We start from the raw sequence: 20,681 nt of genomic DNA on the forward strand, positions 1-20,681 counted from the left end.
CTTTAATGAAAAAAGGATATATTTGAACCAATAGTATAACGACAAGAGTACATATGAACTTAAGGTATAACGAGTGATACACTTGAACCTTTTCTGATAGTACAGGAATATATTTAGCCATTTTCCTTTTATCTTTTAATACTAGCGTAGATATGGGATATATTTAGAAGTTCTAAAGTCACCATGAACATGCTTGCGCCAATTAGCATAGGAGTATCTAGATAAAGTAGAAATCAACATTAATCACTAAAAGCTTTTTCGACTAGTTAATTTTCACCTCACTAAACACCTCAAGTTTATATTGAAAGAACTCACTGCCTCTTTAGGTTTACGTGCAGCTTCCAATCTCTTAACTTTGCCTTATCAGTTCTACGCACTCCACAATTTGCACTTTGACATGTCAAAATATTTCTATATTGAAAGTAGGTTCAAGTCATGGGAAGTCTCAGATCAACCACCGCAATAAAAAATTGCAAAAGTAGGCAAACTCATCAACACTACCAAGTCTCGTCCCAAACCTCTATACTCAATTCTGTTCATTGTAGGCCGAAGAAACTAGAAGGCTATAGATATTACTCTTACACCAACAAAGTATTTCGCATAAACACATTAACATAGGTATATAGGGACATAAACCACGTGAACTATATTCTCGTCATCATTATCGATGCAAACTGTATTATTCCGCCACCCATCGGTCAGCTTAAAATGACAGCATATCCAGCAGCATCAATTTGGTCTCTAGTCCTCGAGCTCCTCGACAGCACCCTCCGATGAGGCTGTCTTGGGAAAGAATACTTCACCAGAGTACAGCTCTTCAAATATCTACACAAAAATAGCACAACATCAAACGGGTCAGTGTCTGAGGATCTACCCTTCTCCTAAATTATTATAAGCCCTACATATATGCATGCAAACAGGCCATGGCAAAGTAGGTAAAGCACAAGATGAAAGAATAAAAAAGGCGACAGCTGTCAGGGGAAAAAGAGGATACGGACCAGTGTAAAAGAAGTCAATTTAAGAAAAGCAGAATGCATATTACCTTTTCTGTAGCACCCAGAAGATCATGGTAGTATGGACTCGCATCTGGCATGGAGGCAGAAATTATGTTACCTAAAACATCCTGAAACTGAAGGACAAAAATAGGAAAAGTCAGGACAACACGCCAGGCATAAATTTGTACGCAGGGATCATTTGGTAGCATGTCGCATGAACTGAGATTATTAACTCATGGATAAATTATTAATTATTTGGGGATTGTAAAGTGTATCACAGCCTGATATTCTATGTTTGCCGTTTGGTACAATTTGCTTAATCCCCATGTGGTATCTTAACAGTAGCCCACCCAATCTTGCGTTTCACATAATAGTCTTCATGCAAAACGATGGCTTTCTCTAATCTATACGAAACTAGATTTATTGACTACACTAAAGTATTTGATTTTTCCATCACATATTCATCTCCGTCGAATATCCATCAATCTAACACTAATTATCCATAATTTTCAACCATAACCTATAATGTACAAAAGAAGAATCGCGACCTGGATAAAAGAATATAATAATTGTTGGGAAGAAAACAGAAAGAGAAGAAGATTGTTGCATAGTTAGCAACAACAACACAACAACAACAACTACCCAGTATAGTCCCACAAAGTGGGGTCTGGGGAGGGTAATACGTAGACAGGTCTTGCCCCTACCCGAAAGGGCAGAGAGACTGTTTCCAATCGACCCTCGGCTCAGGGAAGGAAAGGAAAAACAAAAACAAAAGAGCATTAGTAACTCCAACAGAAATCGCGTAAATAATTATCTAAACATAAGAACCATAAATAAAATGGCATGCAATAGTATCAAACAGTAACTACCATAAATAACTACCATAAGGGAGACACAATCCAATACACAAATCATCTATGGATAGCCCTGCCAAGCCTCACCCAACCCCACGAAAGGAGTACGAAAAATTCTAGGAGCCCCTATCCTACAACCCTGATACTAGACCTCCAGACTTTCCTATCAAGGGCCATGTCCTCGGAAACCCGCATTCTAGCCATGTCATGCCTATAAGTGTTGCATAGTTAGCAAAACTTATATAATTCAGGACATAAAAATAAAATGTTTTTTTGCAAAAAGGAGAAGAGAAGAATAAGAAAGGGAAAAATCAAAAAGAAAACAAATTAAGGGGTGGAGAACATTAAATTGCAAGGGCAGGAGAAAGAAATACAAGGAAGACAAATGAAAGGAAAGTGAGAGAGGAATCGGCTGAAGGGAGGGAACAAGAGGAGGAGATAGGAGGCAGAAATCATAATGTCAGCTACATGGCGTTTTTTCTCTTGGGTATGAAGATCAACCGACAGCAGGGTAAAGCAATCAGCAAGGAAGAGGAATAGCTGGAGGTAGCAAGATGTAACTGGAAAGGCTCTGTGTTGGAGGGAGATGAAGGGTAAGGAGGAACAAAAATGAAGCAAAAGCTAATTTAGCCCTATTTATAAGTGGGGATCTAAAGGGAAATTCTCACACATTTTCAAACGGAATACTCACACTTAATCCCATGGAATCTAATCCATGGATTTCGATACCACACCTCTCCGGGACAAAAAAAATGAGTGAATTGGGCGATAAGCAACTGCTCTAGTCTGACTTTCAACTCTGAACAAAACACGGGTGATAAACTCCAAGAGTAATTAATTCCTATGTGGCAACCAACTAATGCACTATGCTCAGCCACACTAATGAGCATGTTTTCTTTTTATGTATACACTAATGAACATGTTAGACATTCTATATGATAAGTTGATAACCTCTACCTTACTGTGCAGAAGATTCCAGGCCAAAATAAATAAGATAATCAAAAACCCTATAGGAAACAAAATTGACTGAAAGCAAAGGCCCAAAAGGCGAACTGGCTTGATAGCCGTTTCAGTATTTTTACAAACAAAAAGCATTATCAAAATGAAAACCACATTTCCTTCGCGAAATAAAAGAAAGACCCAAGGAAAATTCATATAGAAACAAAATGGAAGCTGGTAGTTGTGTAGAGCAAAACCAAAAATAGAAAAGGCAAAAAAGGGTATTGCAGATACCTTACTAAGCTCTTGAGTATACAAGACACTCCAAAGTAAAGCAGGTTTTGCATCTCTAGTTTCACTTTGCTTCTCCGCAGAATTATCATTTTCAGAGCTTCCAGAAACAGGAATGGAAAACAGTGCGTTGATAGCTGCATGTAATAGCTTCTTCCCCTGAACATCATCCTCACATATGGCTGAGAGATAAGTCAAAAACCTGAAAGAGAAAGCAACGAACCAACTGGGTTAGTGTAAGATACTTGAGGAATTAACTGAGAGTTTGTAACTCCAATTCCATACAACTTAATTGTACCAATTGCTTCTATAATTAGAGGAATTCAAAATTAAGTGTCTCAAACACAATCTTAGAGTAGTTAACATGGTTTCAGAAGCTTGACGGGGAACACTAGTATAGATAGGTAGCTGAACAAACTTGATAGATGCCTGTAAATGACTCTGGTTGAAATATATACATGACTTGCGCATACTTCTTGACACCAACTTGGTGTTTATTCGTGAAATTTTAGACTTAATGGAAGAAAAAAAAAGGTTAGTAACATGGGCAATAACATTCTAAAAGTGAAAGGCAGGCTAAAGAGCGCATCCTAAAAAGATAATGAATTCTGAAAAATGATATGTTAACACCGATGTGTCAGCACACCCTACAGCACTAGAATAGTGGTGACTAAATAGAAATTAGGCAGGTGAACTCACATTCCAGAGGGGCAAACAGCAACATTGCTACTCAGCTGAAGGACATGGATTGCTGTGACCTGCTCAGGGAAGAGAGCTGGGGAAAAAATTGATAAGGTAAAAAATTTGAAATATTAAAATCACTTAAAAACAAAAGGCATGTTATGCATATCTTACATCGAGGAGGAAAAAATGCCAGACAATTGGCTTTATCCAATTTCAAAGAGTGCTTTGTGATGCATACACTCCTAGCCAGCTTCTCAGTTGTATTTTTTGAGCCGAAATCACAATAAACATTTTGCTGAGCACCAGGTGAAGAATGAGGTGGTGGTAAATGAAACACAAAAGATGAAGCTAATATCAGCTTATGGCTGTACAATTCTTGTTCCGAAGCCAAGCGAACACCCTTGTAATTCCCAGTAGCCTGTGAAATCATCAAGGTGACAGGTCAACAACTCATGCACTTCAAAAAGGTTCAATTCTACCAAATGAGGACGGTTAAAAGTCATTAAGAAACAAGAAGAGAATCACTACGAACCTTGTCCATGAGGAGAGAATTAACAGGCATCCGAAGAACCTGGAAACAAAGTCGAAGTAAAGATAGAAATTAGCCTCAGGGAAGACTACTAATGACATAACAATTCAAGGAATTCCAGGAAATTAAACATCAAATAATGAATATTGAGGAAAGGACACCATAAAAAACTTTGAATATGATGTTTAGCACAATAAGAACTTCATTTGCAAATTACCAATACAATGTATAGTATAAGCAATGATGAAGAAATCAAGACAAAGAGATTACTTTCCGACTACACGAAAAAAGGTAACAGAAGAGAAACCAATCAAGATGATATCTTCTATTTGATGTCAAATGAAACGTAAAAAGCTGAGGTCATTCAACTTACCAAAAAATTAAAGTTAAGCTCATTCAGCAGTTGTTCAAATTAAAGATTAATTGAGTTTGAGAAAACAGTAATCCTTCAGGACGTAAACAACAGTGTCAATGCTCCTGAATGCTTGAAAAAAGCTTCTTTCAGTACTACAAGCAAGCTCATCAACATTTCTAACTGTGAAGCAGTAGGGGCTCATCACAAATGTATAGCTAGCATTGTGAGGAATAAGAAATCAAGGCCACAACTAGCTGCAAAGTTGTTTAATACACTTCCTGGCTAGAGCTAAGCTCCCCAAGTTACATGCTGGGAGATCTGATAAGTCTCCAACTGCAAATTTGCAATCTCTAGGAGATCTCTTTGGTCCTAATTTATGCACCTCTATCACTTCCCTAGTGGAACCTTATGATGGAATTTTCACAAAACACGAACTTTTCTCTATTTTTAGGAGGATGGCAGGGCGTAAGATAATTATAAAACCAAAACACAAAAATGATCAGAAACATAATGCATATTTGGACATTGTCTGCTCTCCGCCATGCATTGCAATCAACAACACAAGGGAAAAAAGGGTAAAGAATCTCAGTGGAACAAAATTGCAAAACTAAGTGATAATACACTGGAGTTGTCCAAGGAAAACACATGTTAAAAGACTTACATAAATGCATCCTTTTACTGCAGCACCACGACAAAAGGCCTGTGGAAGTTCCCCTTGACCATAAATGGGGTAAATCATAGCACCAGGTGCATTAGGAAACCTAAAGTTTGTAAACAAAGGGAAAACTATAAGAATTTGGCTGACGAGAAGGAAGCATATGACCATAAGATGTCATGGCATACAAAGATAACTTTCCAACTCAGAGGGTCAATGATTATGATTAACTAGTCTCAAGATAGAATCCCCTTCTCTTTTTCTAACAGTTCCAAAAAATTATTAATTCTTGGGAGTATTTGCATTGGCAAAAAGACTAACCCAACTATACATAGAGCTTTCCAGGTTGACTTTTGAATCTCAGACATGAAAAAACAGATAAGTGGGTATTCCAAGGTTAGACCTCTTTCATCCGCACATGCAAGTATAACCTAAGCATGCATCTTAATGAACTATTATTTTCAGTATCAGGGATGAGAATTGACAATAAAAATAGATTAGCCTAATAATATCATTTTCAGGATTTCCACAGTTAGGAGTATGAAGTTCAATTATGGACATAGAAGAAGGTAAAGCTAAAGCTAAACAGCCAGTAGATGGAAAGATACTTTCATGATTAGTAAACTACCAATTTATGTACAAATGGGCGAGGTACATTCAGGATTAGTGCACTACTATACTGTTTTATGTACAAAAATGGAAGAGGTATTTATGATTTCTACATGACTGTTTTAAGTACAAAGGAAGGGTGAGAGTATAACCTGCCAATGGATGAGTGATAAAGGGCCAACCGATCAATACCATCTTTTGTCTTAAGAACACTTTTGCAAACATCCCTATTCTCTTGGTCATAATCTGCCATTGCTATTTCATATAGAATAATCCTAAAAAGAAAAGATCACTACTAAGTCAGACGAATATAGCTAGAATCTAATGTACAAAAAAAAAATTACTCTGATTCCCAAATTGTGGATAAACAACCATAAAAAGGAAAGTGGGAACTAACAGTCTTACGTTCATTGAATTGAAATGCTAAAAGGTGATAAAGATCGAAAAGCAGTGTCATTTATATATTAATTAACCATTTTCTTCTCCATATGTTGAAAGGCAAAACAGCAGTACAAGCAATATCCTCACAGTTTAATTTGTTTACTGAAGTAGTTTTAGAAAAGTATCGCATGCTTTCAATCTAAAATGAAAAGCTTCCTAATTTATTAGGCTGCAACATCACAATCATACAGAAATCACACATTCAATAATGCTTAATATTTGATTAGGACTATTTGATTCATGAAATAAGCATACGACATAATCAAACGACAACGACAGGAAAAGTAAAAGGAATAACAGAAAACAGGAAACTATGACTAAGAGAGAAAGGCGATTCGATCTGTACGATTTTAGCTTAGAAGAAAGCCCCATTTTGCTTAAAAACTCCACAAACGGACTCTCTAAATCCTCCTCTGAAATGCTCTTCCTCTCCCCACCATAAGCAGCGGCTGCTGCTTCAAAATGCCCTTGCACCAGCTTGAAGAATTCCATCAACTGAGTCTTCTCAGTAAAGCTTAGTTTCCGGTCCTTGAATATTGCGCTACGTGAATCAGGTACATTCTCCAAATTGCCCTCACCGTCGTAGAAAAAACTCCCGTCAATGCTCTTGAACTCCATGTACTGATTCACCTCCGACTTCAAAATTAAATTAATCATAGCATCAGCACACAACAAAACCCTGGGCCCACTCAAATCAATGTTAAACTTTCGAGATTGTTCCAAGGGTTCCGAGGAGTAAGAGGTGATTTCTATAAAGGAGTAGAGCGCGCGGGTGGTTAGAGGAAGTCGGGTGAAACCCGAAGCGGTGTCAGGTTGTGGAATTGAGGGTTCGGAGGAGGATTGAGATTGGATATATGATACGAATTCGTGAAGGGGAAAAGAAGCATAGTGGCTACCGTATGAAGGGTTAGGGTCGAGGTGAAGGACTGATTTTCCAGCGGCGGAGGCAGCGGCGGCTAGTATGGACTCCGGCAGACCGGTGCCGACCACTATAAGGTCGAAATTGGATGGTTCAATTGGAGGATACGACCCACTTTCATCCATCGGCTCGGCGAACCACGAGCAGGCTGTCAATATACAGAGAAAATAATAAAAGATAACTTTCCTTAAAGCACCATCTTTTAGCCCTAATTAGTCATTTATACGTACCCTTTGGTATATTACTTGTTATAGATACCTTTTATATTTTTATACAATATATTTCATATATTTAAGCAGTTGTATTCATTAATACAACCAAAAAAATAGACGTAAAAACGGGAACTCCAGCTAATAGGTATCTGTATTTATCTGTATTCAAGCTGAATACAAATAAAATATAGTAACATTTTTGCGCAAATTCTAGGAAGTTAAACTTGTTAAAAACGGAAGGAAATAAATTCACATGATAGTCTCCTAATTTAACTCAAAGAAATAATACGAGTACACATTAATCTGCTCAAAGAAAGCAGAATAATCTTCTCCCTTTTTCGTGAAAAGAAGCAAAAAACAGAGCAAATACTTACAGAATTGCATATTTCATAGCAAATCAATTTTGAATACATATCAATACAACTACAAACACTTAGAGAAGACTAAATACAGTAACAAGGCTAAATACATATTAAAAACTAGATACCACACACATGACATAAAAAATAAGTAAGTTGAATACATATGAATACATTTGAAAACTTACTGGAAAATTGAACAGTTGCAAACAAAAATACAGTTGAATACATTGCATATTTCACAATGTAAAAGAGAGAGAGAGAGAGAGAGAACGTGTTTAGGAGTTAAATGGTGATTATGTGAGAGAAAATACTAAAAAAGGAGAGAGAAAAATATTATTTAGCATATATGGTGCCTTAAATGTAGGATGTAACTATAATTAGATATTTTGCTATAAAGGATAAAAGATATTTATATGATGTAATATTTTAAAATGGTATTTATTTAAGATAAATAGGGTACTAAGGTTTTCTATAGGGTGTAAAATTCTCAATAATAAAACTGGTGCTTGGAGTTAGGAGGAAGGGAATAAAAGGGACAGCTATAATAAAACTATAGTTGTCCAACGGGTTGGCCCGTCCCCGTCCGGTCCCGGCACGGCCCACTAACTCTTAAACGGGACTGGGCCCATAATAAAAGGGACAAGGGAATGGGACAGGCTTCCCATTTTGTTCCGATGGGCCAGCTCGTTCACATCTCGTCCCGGTCTGACCCGCCAACCCGCGTGGTTTATTTTGGTAAAAAGAACTGTCGGCTAACGGCATTCTTTGCAAAACTAGCCCTTGGCCCCGGCTATAAACGGTCATTTTTGGCCCCTACCCTCCAAAACACGCCCTACCTCCAATCTTTTAATTTAACTCCTAAGTTTATTAAATTACAGCTTTGGCCTATTTTAAAGAAAGAATTATAAGTAAATACATATGACTTCACACCATAACAAAAAATGACCCATATTTTTAAGTTTTACCCTACCTAGCCCACATTGTACATATTTTGAAAGCACTAGCAAATTCAAAATATGTTTTCTTACAACCATTGCTTCTAACATCTATGGAGTTAAATTTGTGCTCTCACGGCCATTGCTTTCACTCTCTCTTCTTCTCACATCTTCTACATATGATTCAAGGGATCGTGTATTTTCTGCTTCTACTCTTATGTCACTTGATTGCAATGTAAGAAAATTAAAGAGTAGAAGTCCACCATTGAAGATCATTCAAAGCTTTGCTTTCGAAAATAGGCATTTATGAATTTGTTAGTTGTTTGGATTTGGTGATATTCGGATTGATTGAAAATATCAAAATGAGTTCACAAATTTAAATTTGAAGTGATGTGGAGTAGATTTGAGCAAGATTTCAATAAAATTTCAAAAAAGACGATAGGAAGAAGACGAAGTCGGTTTTTTTGTATAACTATGTATAATCTTGTATAATAATGTATATGAGTGTACTCTTCTAACATTTCTCTCGGCGCACGTTAACGTGGCCTTGCTAACGTGTGCTTGGAAGCCATGGAGGGAGAGGCAGACCCAAACAGAATCAGACGAAGATACCAGTGAATGATCAGAGATCAACGGAAACAAGGAATGTTGTGTTAGAATTATTTATGTCACCAAAAGGGGTACGAATCGAGGAACCAAGCGGAAATTGTACTCCTAAGAACATACAAAGTGAGCTGAGCAGAGTAGAAGCAGATCTGTTGCTGATCAAAGGTAAATCGAAGGAAATTCCAACTACTCCTGCAGCTGAGCAAGCTATAATTGAAGGATCCGGGCAAAAGGCAGTACAAACACAAGGAGTGAAGTAGAATAAGAATGCAACAGTACCATACAGCTCAGGTACTATTAAAGATGGTGAGCAAGGAGAAGCAAGGAAGATGAACATGGAACAATCCTGGGCAAATGTGGTTGCAGGCAACAGGTTGGCTATGAAAGGTATGAATTTACAGTACATAGCTCCAACAGTTCAAAATGGGGGAAAATTGCTAAGCTAGAAATGGAAGATGTCGAACTAGAAACTAAGAAATGGAGGTCTGCTATTGTTCTATATGTGATTGGGGAAACACCCACAATTGGAGCAATGGATCGATTTCTGACCTTAGTGGGTAAGTTCTCAGTGAAGCCACAAATCTTCTATCATAATGAGGGATATTTTGTAATAAGATTCACTAATTTAGAGGAGAGGGATCCAGTGCTATACTCTGGTCCACATACGACTACAACAAACCTGTGATAATGAAGGCTTGGTCAGATGACTTTAATGTACAAGATGAGGTCCTGAAAACCATTCCCCTATGGGTGAGGTTTCCAAACTTACCCATAAATTGCTGGGGTATGAAGGCTTTAAGCAAGATAGGTAGCACATTGGGGAATCCAATATATGCAGATGAATGTGCTACTGAGTCAGTTAGGATTTCTTATGCACGTATGCTGATAGAAATGGACATTACAAAGCCTCTACCTAGATATGTGAAGCTACAGGATCACAACGGAAGGTTAATCCAGCAAGAAGTCACTTATGATTGGGAGCCAAAATACTGCACAAAATGCTTGAAAATAGGGCATGATTGTGTAGAAACTAAAATAGTTTAGCCTCAAAGAGTGGTGCAGCAGAGGAAGATAATAAAGAATAAGCAAGTCTGGCTCAGAAATGACAGGCAACATGATAATGTGAAGAAGGCTGATGAGAAAAAGGTTGATGTACAAAATGAAGCATCAGTGGCTAACCAACAGAATGAACCAGATCTAACAAGCAATGATAGCCTGGGAAAGGAAGAGGGGTGGATAACTGTCCTAGGAAAATGAGTAGCTAGGGCAGCTAAATCCAAACAAGCAGAGGACCAGGAGATATCTGGAAGCAATGGATTCCAAAGTCTAGCAAAGAATCAAGCATATGATGAACCAGGTACAAGTGCTATGTAGGGGAGGAGTTCAGAGGTGCAAGGGTTGTATCAACACCCATACTTTATACCTGTATGAGTGTGATAACTTGGAATGTGAGGGGGCTGAATAAGACTTATAAGCAAAAGGAGATAAAGGAGTTTATAAGAGGGAACAATAAAGCAATAATAACTTTAGTAGAACATAGAGTAAAAGATCAAAAAGAGAATGCAGTGATCAAGAAGATAGCACCTGGTTGGGAATGGGTATCCAATTCAAGTGTAAACTATAAAAGAAGAATCTGGATCATGTGGGATCCCAGAATATACACATTTGAGCCAGTGGAAATAGAGGAGCAACTGATACATGGTCAAGTCAAAGTTATTGCAAAAGCTGTTATATTTGGTTTTTCAGCAGTATATGGATTACATACTGTGAAAGATAGATTGAAGCTATGGGACAAGATGAGGCAAATCCACAACATACAACAAGGACCTTGGATAGCTATGGGAGACTATAATGTTGCAGTACATCCACAAGATAGACTATGTGGTACAGAGGTCCAAGATATGGAAACAAAAGATTTTAAGGAGTATATGAGGGATACAGGGATGAATGAGTTGCAGTATGTGGGGAGGCACTACACCTGGACTAATAATCATACCTATAGCAGAATTGATAGGGGCTTGTAAATATAGCTTGGATGATGACTATGCTACATGTGAAAGTTCAGATACTGGAACCAATGGTATCTGATCATTCACCACTAAAATTAGTAATATATCAGGCACAAGGAAAGAAGAACAGACCATTTAAGTTCTTTAACTGTATTACTGAACATCCTCAGTTCATGAAACACATAGAAGAAGCTTGGAAGGATGGAAGCACAAATGGTAGAATGCAGAAAGTATGGAACAATCTCAAAGGGGTAAAGGAGGCCATCAAGAACCTAAACACTCAACATTACAAAGGGGTTGATGACAAGATAAAAGATTTAAGGAGGGAATTGCAAGGAATACATGAGGAAATGAGTTCAAAGCTGCAGAATAAGGAGTTGATTGACAAAGAAAAAGAACTGAAGGGTGAATTAGAAAAATTAGAAGAAAGCATATACAGACAAAAGTCAAGAGTGCACTAGTTGAAGTTGGGAGACTCTAATTCAGCCTATTTTTTTTGCACAAATGAAGAACAAGTCTCACTTGAATGGAATTCAAAGTTTAACAAATGAGGTGGGAACTCAACTTATTATGGAGGATGATATAGAAGCAGAGATACTAGGATATTATAAAAAATTGCTTGGATCAAGAGCTGAAAGCATACCAGCCATCAACCCAAATGTCATGAAGTTGGGAACAACTTTAAATAGAGACCAACAGGTTCAGCTAATAAAGATAGTCTCAAAAGAGGAAGTGTGGTAAGCCATGAAGGATATCAGTGATCTTAAAGCACCTGGTTATGATGGGTTTAATGCTCTATTTTTCAAAAAGACTTGGCAGATTGTAGGGGAAGATATAACAATGGCAGTGATGGAATTCTTTGAAATAGTACAGATGCACAAACCTATCAACTGTACAGCAATAACCTTAGTGTCTAAGGTCAGAAACCCTGTGAGTGTTAAAGAATATAGGCCTATCTCATGTTGCACAGTTCTGTATAAAGTGATCTCCAAGGTTATAACTAGGAGATTGCAGAAAGTTATGGATGACTTAGTAGATAACACACAATCAGCTTTTGTGCCTGGAAGAGTGATAACTGATAACATAATCCTAAGTCATGAACTAGTGAAAGGCTATGGAAGGAGAGGAGTATCACCCAGATGTATGATGAAATTGGACATACAGAAAGCCTATGATTCCATTGAATGGCCATTCATGGAACAAGTTCTAAATGCACTGGCTTTCCTAGACAAATTTGTGAAGTGGATTATGTCATGCATGGAGACTGTTACTTATACTGTGATGATAAATGGGAACCTGACAAAACCATTTGAGGCTAAGAAGGGGTTAAGGCAAGGAGACCCTATGTCTCCATTTCTGTTTGTGCTAGCAATGGAATATTTAACAAGAAGCCTCAAAACACTGAACCAAATCCCAGATTTTAACTACCACCCTAAGTGTGCAAAGATGAAAATCTTGCAGCTGGGGTTTGCTGATGACCTTTTATTGTTTTGCAGTGGTGATAAAGTTTCAATAAAGCTTTTGTTACAATGCTTCATGGAGTTTTCAAATGCCTCTGGCCTGGTGATCAACAAACACAATAGTTCTATCTTCTTTGGGGGAGTATCACAAACTGATCAAGAGGAAATCACAAAGTTCCTAGGAATCAAAAAGGGTGAGCTGCCAGTAAGGTATCTAGGTGCCCCACTAAGTTCAAAAAGAATATCCATATCTCAGTGCCTACATCTAATTGACAAGATAATGGGAAGAATAGAATCATGGACTGCCAAATTTCTATCCTATGCTGGCAGGGTCCAACTGATCAAGATTGTGTTGTTTTCTATACAGACATATTGGGCACAAATCTTTGTATTGCCTAAAAAGATTACAAAGTTAATTGAAGCAATGTGTAGGAGTTTTTTGTGGACTAGAGATGGAAGTATATCAAAAAAGGCACTATTGGCATGGGATAAAGTCTGTTTGCCTAAATCTGCAGGAGGCTTCAACATAATGAACATAGCTATGTGGAACAAGGCTGCCATCTGCAAGCAATTCTGGAACTTATGCAAGGAGAAAAAGAAACTGTGGATCCAATGGATACACAGTTATTACATCAAAGGGAGACACATATGGGATGTTCAACTGAAACAAGCATCTTGGATGGTGCAGAAGATCATAAAAGCAAAGGAGACATTCATGGAAGCAGGGCTAAGCTATGAAGACATTATGAACATGCAAAGTTGCTCAATCAAAAACATATATCACAGGCTACGTGGAAGATTTGAGAAGGTTAGTTGGAGGAGGGTAGTCTGCCACAATACAGGATGCCCAAGATGGACATTTATGCTAACTGTGGCAGCTCATGGGAAGCTATATACAATGGATAGGCTGCAGAAGTGGGGAATGCAGGTGGACCAGGAGTGTGTCTTGTGCAAGCAAGCCAATAAAACTATACAACACTTGTTCTTTGAATGCACATATGCAAAGGCATTATGGAGCACACTGCTAACATGGCAAGGAATTAGAAGACCTATAGCTGGCTGGGATGAGGAACTACGTTGGGCTGAAAGAAAGACTAAAAGAAATACAGCTGCTGCAGAATTGTATAAAATGACAGTAGCAGCAACAATATACCATGTTTGGCAAGAAATGAATACCAAATTTTTCAAGCAAAGGAGACAGGTTGGGAAGCAGTGAGTAAGAGAATCATTCAGGAGATACATTGTCGAAGTACCAAGCATACAATGGGAATACTACATAGATTAGATTGGTACCCAGTGTAATAGGTAGATACAAATGTAAATAGCAGTACAAGGGGAGGGGGTGAAGTATAGGAAAGAAGGTCATACTGTAAGGGTTTGATTTACTTGTAAATATTTTCCCTGGTAATACAAAGTTTAATTACCAAAAAAAATGTATATGAGTGTAGAAACACACCTTATACACCTTTATACTAGCGTCTGTAGACGCACTTCTTTCACGATTTTCAATTGCAATTTTTGTTCAAAACTAGTCCAAATCTCCATTAAATGACTTCAAATTTTATATACGACCTCCTTATACGATTTCTAACAAGTCTAAATAACACCTACTCCAAATTTCTCATAAAATCAAATTTGAAATTTAAACCCACATACTTAAGCTTGTTAAAAATATAATTTTCACCACCCAAATGAATTTGGTTTGTTGAACTAATATTTGAGTCATAGTTACTGATTCGAAAATTAACTTAAAAGCTTGAGGAATATTTTTTAAAAATTAAATAGTAATTTTGAAAATCCATTGGAGTTGAATGTTGAATCTTAGCCTATTATTTTTGGGCTAGTTGATTGTAAATTGAAATATGAGCTATAAAATTGAAATGTAGGGAGCTCAGTTGTTCTAATGTGAAGCTCAATTGCTCTAATGTAAAATTTTTCCTATTTTAAACTATAAATACCCCCCATCCTTCTTTATTTTTCCCACAAAAATCAATTATTCTCTCTCAAATCTCTTACATTCTATCTATGTTCTACTCTCAATTTTCTCACAATCAACTACGTTTCAAGTATTTGGGAAAATTTTGGAGCAACTTTCAAGCTTCAAATTAATTTGTCAAGTATTTGGAGCAATTTTTTGGGCAATTTCTTCAAGTTTCAATATTTAATCACGGTGCATTCATTCCATCTCCTAATTTTAATATTTAATTTTTGCGTACCATTTTAGTGCATTATTTTTTTTGTTTACTTTACGTGTTCTATTTTCGTATTTCATTTGCGTGTTTAAATTTTGTATTAATTTTTCTAATTTATTTTCGTATTTAAAATTATGACACCTAAAAGTGTATTTGCCATACCCCATCCATTTTTAAAAATAAAAAGTAGTTAAAAAGTAGTAAAGGTGCTAGTTGTATTAATCCTAATCATTCTCGTAGAATTCGAAAACATATAGATGAAATGACTCATGTTGATGAAACTTCATTTTTCCGATCCTCTGCATAATATTAATTTGGGAGAACAACTAGATCATGAAACTTTACAAAGACAATGATATTTTATTGAGGAAGAAGTATTAGACGAAACACCCACTAGTCCAACAACACAAGTTCCAACTCAAAGTCAATTTCGGTTTGAAGCTTTACCTCTTGTACCTCCTGTAAGGGGTAAGGTTAAGGCTGAACGTACGAAACATCACCTATATGGAATTTTTTTTTGAACATGATAAAGTCAACAGAGTTGCTATATATGCAAAATGTAAGGTACGATTTGCACATGGAGAATCGGGTGGATGGAGGTTTAACCAAGCACTTAGCTAAGGAACACAAACCTTTATGGATACAAGCTCAAATAGATGTCGTAAAAATGCCGAATCTTAGCAGCGGTACTGACGCTTCTACTGGATCTGGCGGGGGTTCTAACTTTCTCCAACAACAGTTTCACCTTACTTCTGGTAGTATACTACGTCCTTATAACAAAGATAGAGATCGTGAAACTTTAGCAAAAACGGTTATTGTCTGTGACTTACCTTTTACTTTTCCTTTTTCACCTTATTTTTGTGCATTAAAGTCGAGTTTGAAGTTAAAATTGCCCGTTTAAAGTTTCAAATTCTAGACATTTGAGTCCAAAGTTAGGCTTAGGCAATTTTCTAAAGAAGAAGAAGTAGCAGCAACACCAGTAATTGTATAAGCCCTGTGTAGTTTGTTAAAGTTGATTAAACTTTAAATAATATTTTAAAAGCTGAATATGTTTTAAACAGAGGTTCTTAAAGCAGATATTTAGTTGTAATTTATACCTTACATATATCTTTAGTAATTTTGATCATTTAAGCTTGTCAAAACTAAGAACTTTTGGATTCCATCAAATACTACTATATAAGATATTGGTGTAAAAGCTCGAAAAGCATTCCTTCGTTCATTACTAAGCCAAGATTCCAGATCTTCGAGTTAGCCCGTGCTTTTTTGAAGAATCCTCGCTACAATCCAATTATTGTATACAAATACAACATTGATCAACATAAAATTTGTGGTAATCAAGATAAAAGAAAATAAGATCATCACAGAACCATCCAAATTAGAGTGTTGATCTTTGAAAAATAGTAGTAAGATGTAAATGTAAGCATATCTATTTTATCAGAACAAAATTCAAAAAGTAATTTGGACTATATTTTAAATGTAGTAGTCCAAATAAATATTACCGGCTAATATAATTAGATTAATTATATAAGTCCAATACACATGGATTAAATAAATAAATCCAAATTCATTGAGCTAGCCCATTTAATTGGGGCTAAAATGATGAACCCATTTCATTAAGCCCAAAATGTCAATTTTCCTAGAGGCCCATTTTGATGCCACGTGTCAAATAATCTGGCATGCCAAGTCAAACGAAAGAGCAGATAAAATTGTGCCATATGTTAAGGCATGACAAGCCAAATTAAAAGGCTAATGAAACCGCGTCACAGGTGCAAGTGACATGTTCTGGCCAATCAAATGTGGCCTTGTCACACATCAATTTGATTGGTCGGATAGAGTTTGTTCTTATCATAACTCTTCCCTCCCACAACTATAACTAGGGGTCTTCATTACCCAGGAAAAATACCGTAAGTTATAACAAGAAGAAAGAGAGAGCTCGTGGATCAAACGCCACAAATTTCTCTACAAGTTTCAAGCTTCAAGCAATCAAGTGCAAGTTCAAGAAATCAAGTTCAAGCTCAAGAACTAAGAAAAATCAGGAGTACGAGTTCAAATCAAAGTTTGTGCTAGTTGAATCCAAGATCATCATTCGGGGCAACAAATAGAGATTCAAGATCAAGCTCAATGACCCTTGAATTTACTTACTATTAGAAAGAAGAATCAGAGGATTCATATATATTGTACACTCATATTATTTAAAATCAATATTACGTTTGTTGCAATATTTTTTGATTTTGCTTTTGTTTTCTCGATGCAAATTTATTGTCTACAGTAAATTTGGGAATACAAAAATCAATATGTGCCATAGAATAGACATGATCTAAATATATAAATAGTATAATAATATATGTACAAAGGAATTATTATGGAATAGTGATCGAAGATATAAAGGCGTTTCATGATCGTGACTCATAGTTTTAATAGCCTGTTTGGCCATATTTCTTTTTGGCCAAACATCCCCCCCCCCCCAAAAAAAATAAGGTGTGTGATTAAGCTTTTAGAAGGAAAAAAGTACTTTTGAGTTGAAGCAAAAGTATTTTTTTTAGAAGTAATAAAATCTTAAACTATTGAGCATTACTTTAGAGGGTACGTGTATTCAAATAAGTAGAGTAACATTGAATATATTATTTTAAGTTTGGCCAACATATAGAAGTTGAGATAGAGGTAGATAGGATTGTAACGTGCAAAAACAGACAATTCACATGTCTAACTTGGTATTTCAAGATAATGGTATGATAGTTAAAGATGTTATGCAATGAAATTCATAGGTGCTATTAGAGTATTATGTGATACAGTGACATCTATCAAAGTGAAAGACAAATTCTATAAAATGATTGAAAGATTGATAATGCAATATGAGCTGGTAAATGTTAGTTATCTAAGAATAAACACATTCACAAGATAACTGTCACATAAAACGTAAAATATTTCTACCTCCGTTTTAATTTATGTGAACCTGTTTGATTGGGCTCGGAGTTTAAGAAAAAATGAAGACTTTTGAAATTTATGGTCCTAAACAAGTCAAAAAGGGGCCAGAGTATTTGTGTGATTATAAAAGCTTCTCATTAAGGGTAGAATTGTAAGTTTAAAATAAATTGTTTTCAAATTTAGAAAGGAGTCATTCTTTTTGGAACGGACTAAAAATGAAATAGCTTTATGTTTTACCAAAAAAGTGTTAAACCTCGTTTTGAAACGAATTAGTGAGAAAATAGGGGGTGAATCCTAGTTAAATATAATAACTACTAGATGTGGAAACTTAATGTATTAATAATAAATGTATTATCGTGTTCAATAATATTAAATACCGATTAAGAGCGCTCAATGACTGTCAATGAATGCAATAAAGAAAGCCCGCAATGGATTTAGATAATAGCAATAAATGTAATAAGGAGAAACTTGTCACCCAAATGTTAGATGACTCGTGTGATTCTCCTTCCTGACAACAATGTGGGGACAATATAAAATGAAGGTGGATAAGGGATCCTTGGATCTTGTAAGTAAAAGATAGATGTTGAATAGTTGAATCAGTGGACAAAACAAGCTTTGTATATTCTCTGTAGTCAACCTTTATAATGTGTTTTTTATCCCAAAAGTGAAGAAGATCCTTTTCGTTCTTTTTCTCTTCCTATTAATAGGGGATATTCCTAAGAAACCCTAAAAAGTACAACTGAAAGAATATCCAATAGAATATTCCTTCTTCATATTCTAATCTTACTCTATCGTTACTTCTGTACATTCTTTACTTGACCTTGGTACTAATCCTTCCTAAGACAACTCCTCGCCATTGTGCCGTGGTTAGCTGAATCCTCGACTACATCCATTTGCAGTTATTAATCTCAGTCCAAATTTTGACCAATACAGTTACTCCCTCCGCTTGTTGAGGTCATGATCTTGGACGTCCTCGATGAGTGGATTCTGTATGCAACTGTTTAGAGGAAATTTGGTCATGATGGTTGAATAGAATCGGCTGAGGTCAAACTAGCAGCATTGTGCATAGGGCTGCGGTTGGTGTGGCTAATGTAGGATGACGTCGTGGCCACGCACGTCATCATTACGCGTCTTCCCAATGCAGTGTATGTGCTTCTGTCGCTTTGATTATGGTGTCATCGATAGCTTTTTGCCTCGATTCTGGTATCATCCAATCATATAAATAGAGGAGAAGGGCTTTATTTTGAAACATTCAACATTTCCCATTTTGCATGCATATTGTTCTTCTTTGATCTTCTTCTCTGATTTCCACTTCCGATTTCTTGAAGCTTCTTCAGTTCTAGTCCCTGATTTGTTTCCCGATTGATATCTTATTTTCGACTTTGTTGTATACACTTTATTACGGAAATATGTCAAATTCCCCTTATATTCACGACGAAGTTTCCGATGCCACTCCTTTATCGGTGGCTAGTCCTCCCGTTGGTGAGGAATCCATGACTGAGGAGGAAGAAATCTTCCCCACCGTAGAGGAGGTGGTTCCTAAGAATCCTCAGGTCAGAAATGATTTCCCAAAAAAACCTGTTCCCGCTCCTGCTCAGGAGCTTTCTGAGACGGGGCTGCGTCAAATAGCTAAACTCTGGTCCAAATATGGTATTCCTTCTCATGTAAAAATTATTCTGGTGGGAGGCGACATAGTACAACTTCACCGACTCGGATATTGCACTTTCTACATTTATCCATTCCTAGTCGGTCATTCTCTTCCTCTCCCCCATTAGCGGAGGATCTTTGCCTCTTTTACAATGTCTGCTCGGTGCAGCTCTCCCCTTATTTATACAAAGCTATTATGATGCTGGCTGTCACACCTCCTTTTTGCGCGCCCCGCCCCGAAGGGTAAAATGCGCGAGGGGAGTTTTTTCCAATTTAAGTGATAATATTCGAAATGGGATTATTTATTTAATTCAGAGTCGTCACTTGGGAAATGTTTGGTTTTTGGTGTCCCAAGTCAACGGTTTATCTTGAATCCCAAATCGAGGAAATTTTCGACTTTTCCAAATGAAGTCTGCGAACCAGAAATTCTAAGTAAGGAATTCTGTTGACCCGAGGGAAGGTGTTAGGCACCCTCGAATCCCGTGATTCTAGCACAGTCGCTTGAATTGTTATAATGGCTAAATATCTGATTTAAATACATGTTGTGACTTATGTGCTTTTATTGAATTTAAAACCGCTTTTATTATTATCATTTATTTTTTATAGAATTTGCAACGTAGTAAAATTGCATCTCGAATCACGTCACAAGCAATGCACCCGTAGTTGTTAACACATTTCGACTCCGTTGAGGGTCACATAAATGCGCACCCAAATTTAAGAATGTAATTTAATTAAGCCGCGCCTAAAGTGTCTAACGCGTTATTATCTTTGGGGAAGACAGTGAAATTCACTAAACAGTCCCTCCCGAATTCTAAGTATTTATTATGATCAATTATTGAGGGCCCCGCAATTTGCATTTTTATTCGGCGAGGCTCGTCTCATTATTTTAGAAGGGATATCCTAAAGTGACTACATTTCTACTATGTTTGTCTCTAAAAATAGAAGAAAGAAGATACATGCTAATTCAATTGCATGCTTTGGCCAAATCCGGATTCCTGTTAATCATCTGATTAATTGTTTACAAAAATGAAGAATGCTATACTTCATAGAACATGCTCCTAA

At 36.6% G+C, this 20,681-nt stretch overlaps 2 protein-coding genes across 2 annotated transcripts; one reads left to right on the plus strand and one right to left on the minus strand.

The window, feature by feature from the left end:
• Positions 1–398: 398 nt before the first annotated feature.
• LOC107763638 (rab escort protein 1) lies at positions 399–7,465 on the minus strand. Its single transcript, XM_075256827.1, has 9 exons — positions 6,699–7,465; positions 6,064–6,186; positions 5,309–5,408; positions 4,296–4,334; positions 3,935–4,181; positions 3,779–3,854; positions 3,083–3,281; positions 1,043–1,129; positions 399–825 (listed from the first exon to the last, which is right to left on the minus strand). The coding sequence occupies exons 1-9, from the start codon at positions 7,394–7,396 to the stop codon at positions 742–744; spliced, it is 1,653 nt and encodes a 550-aa protein (XP_075112928.1). The 5' UTR covers positions 7,397–7,465; the 3' UTR covers positions 399–741.
• A 3,348-nt stretch (positions 7,466–10,813) lies between these two features.
• Positions 10,814–11,856, plus strand: LOC107762145 (uncharacterized). Its single transcript, XM_016580472.1, has 2 exons — positions 10,814–11,347; positions 11,452–11,856. The coding sequence occupies exons 1-2, from the start codon at positions 10,814–10,816 to the stop codon at positions 11,854–11,856; spliced, it is 939 nt and encodes a 312-aa protein (XP_016435958.1).
• The last annotated feature ends 8,825 nt before the right edge of the window (positions 11,857–20,681 follow it).

This window comes from Nicotiana tabacum, chromosome 7 (assembly GCF_000715075.1).
Source record: "Nicotiana tabacum cultivar K326 chromosome 7, ASM71507v2, whole genome shotgun sequence".
Taxonomy (NCBI): domain Eukaryota; kingdom Viridiplantae; phylum Streptophyta; class Magnoliopsida; order Solanales; family Solanaceae; genus Nicotiana; species Nicotiana tabacum.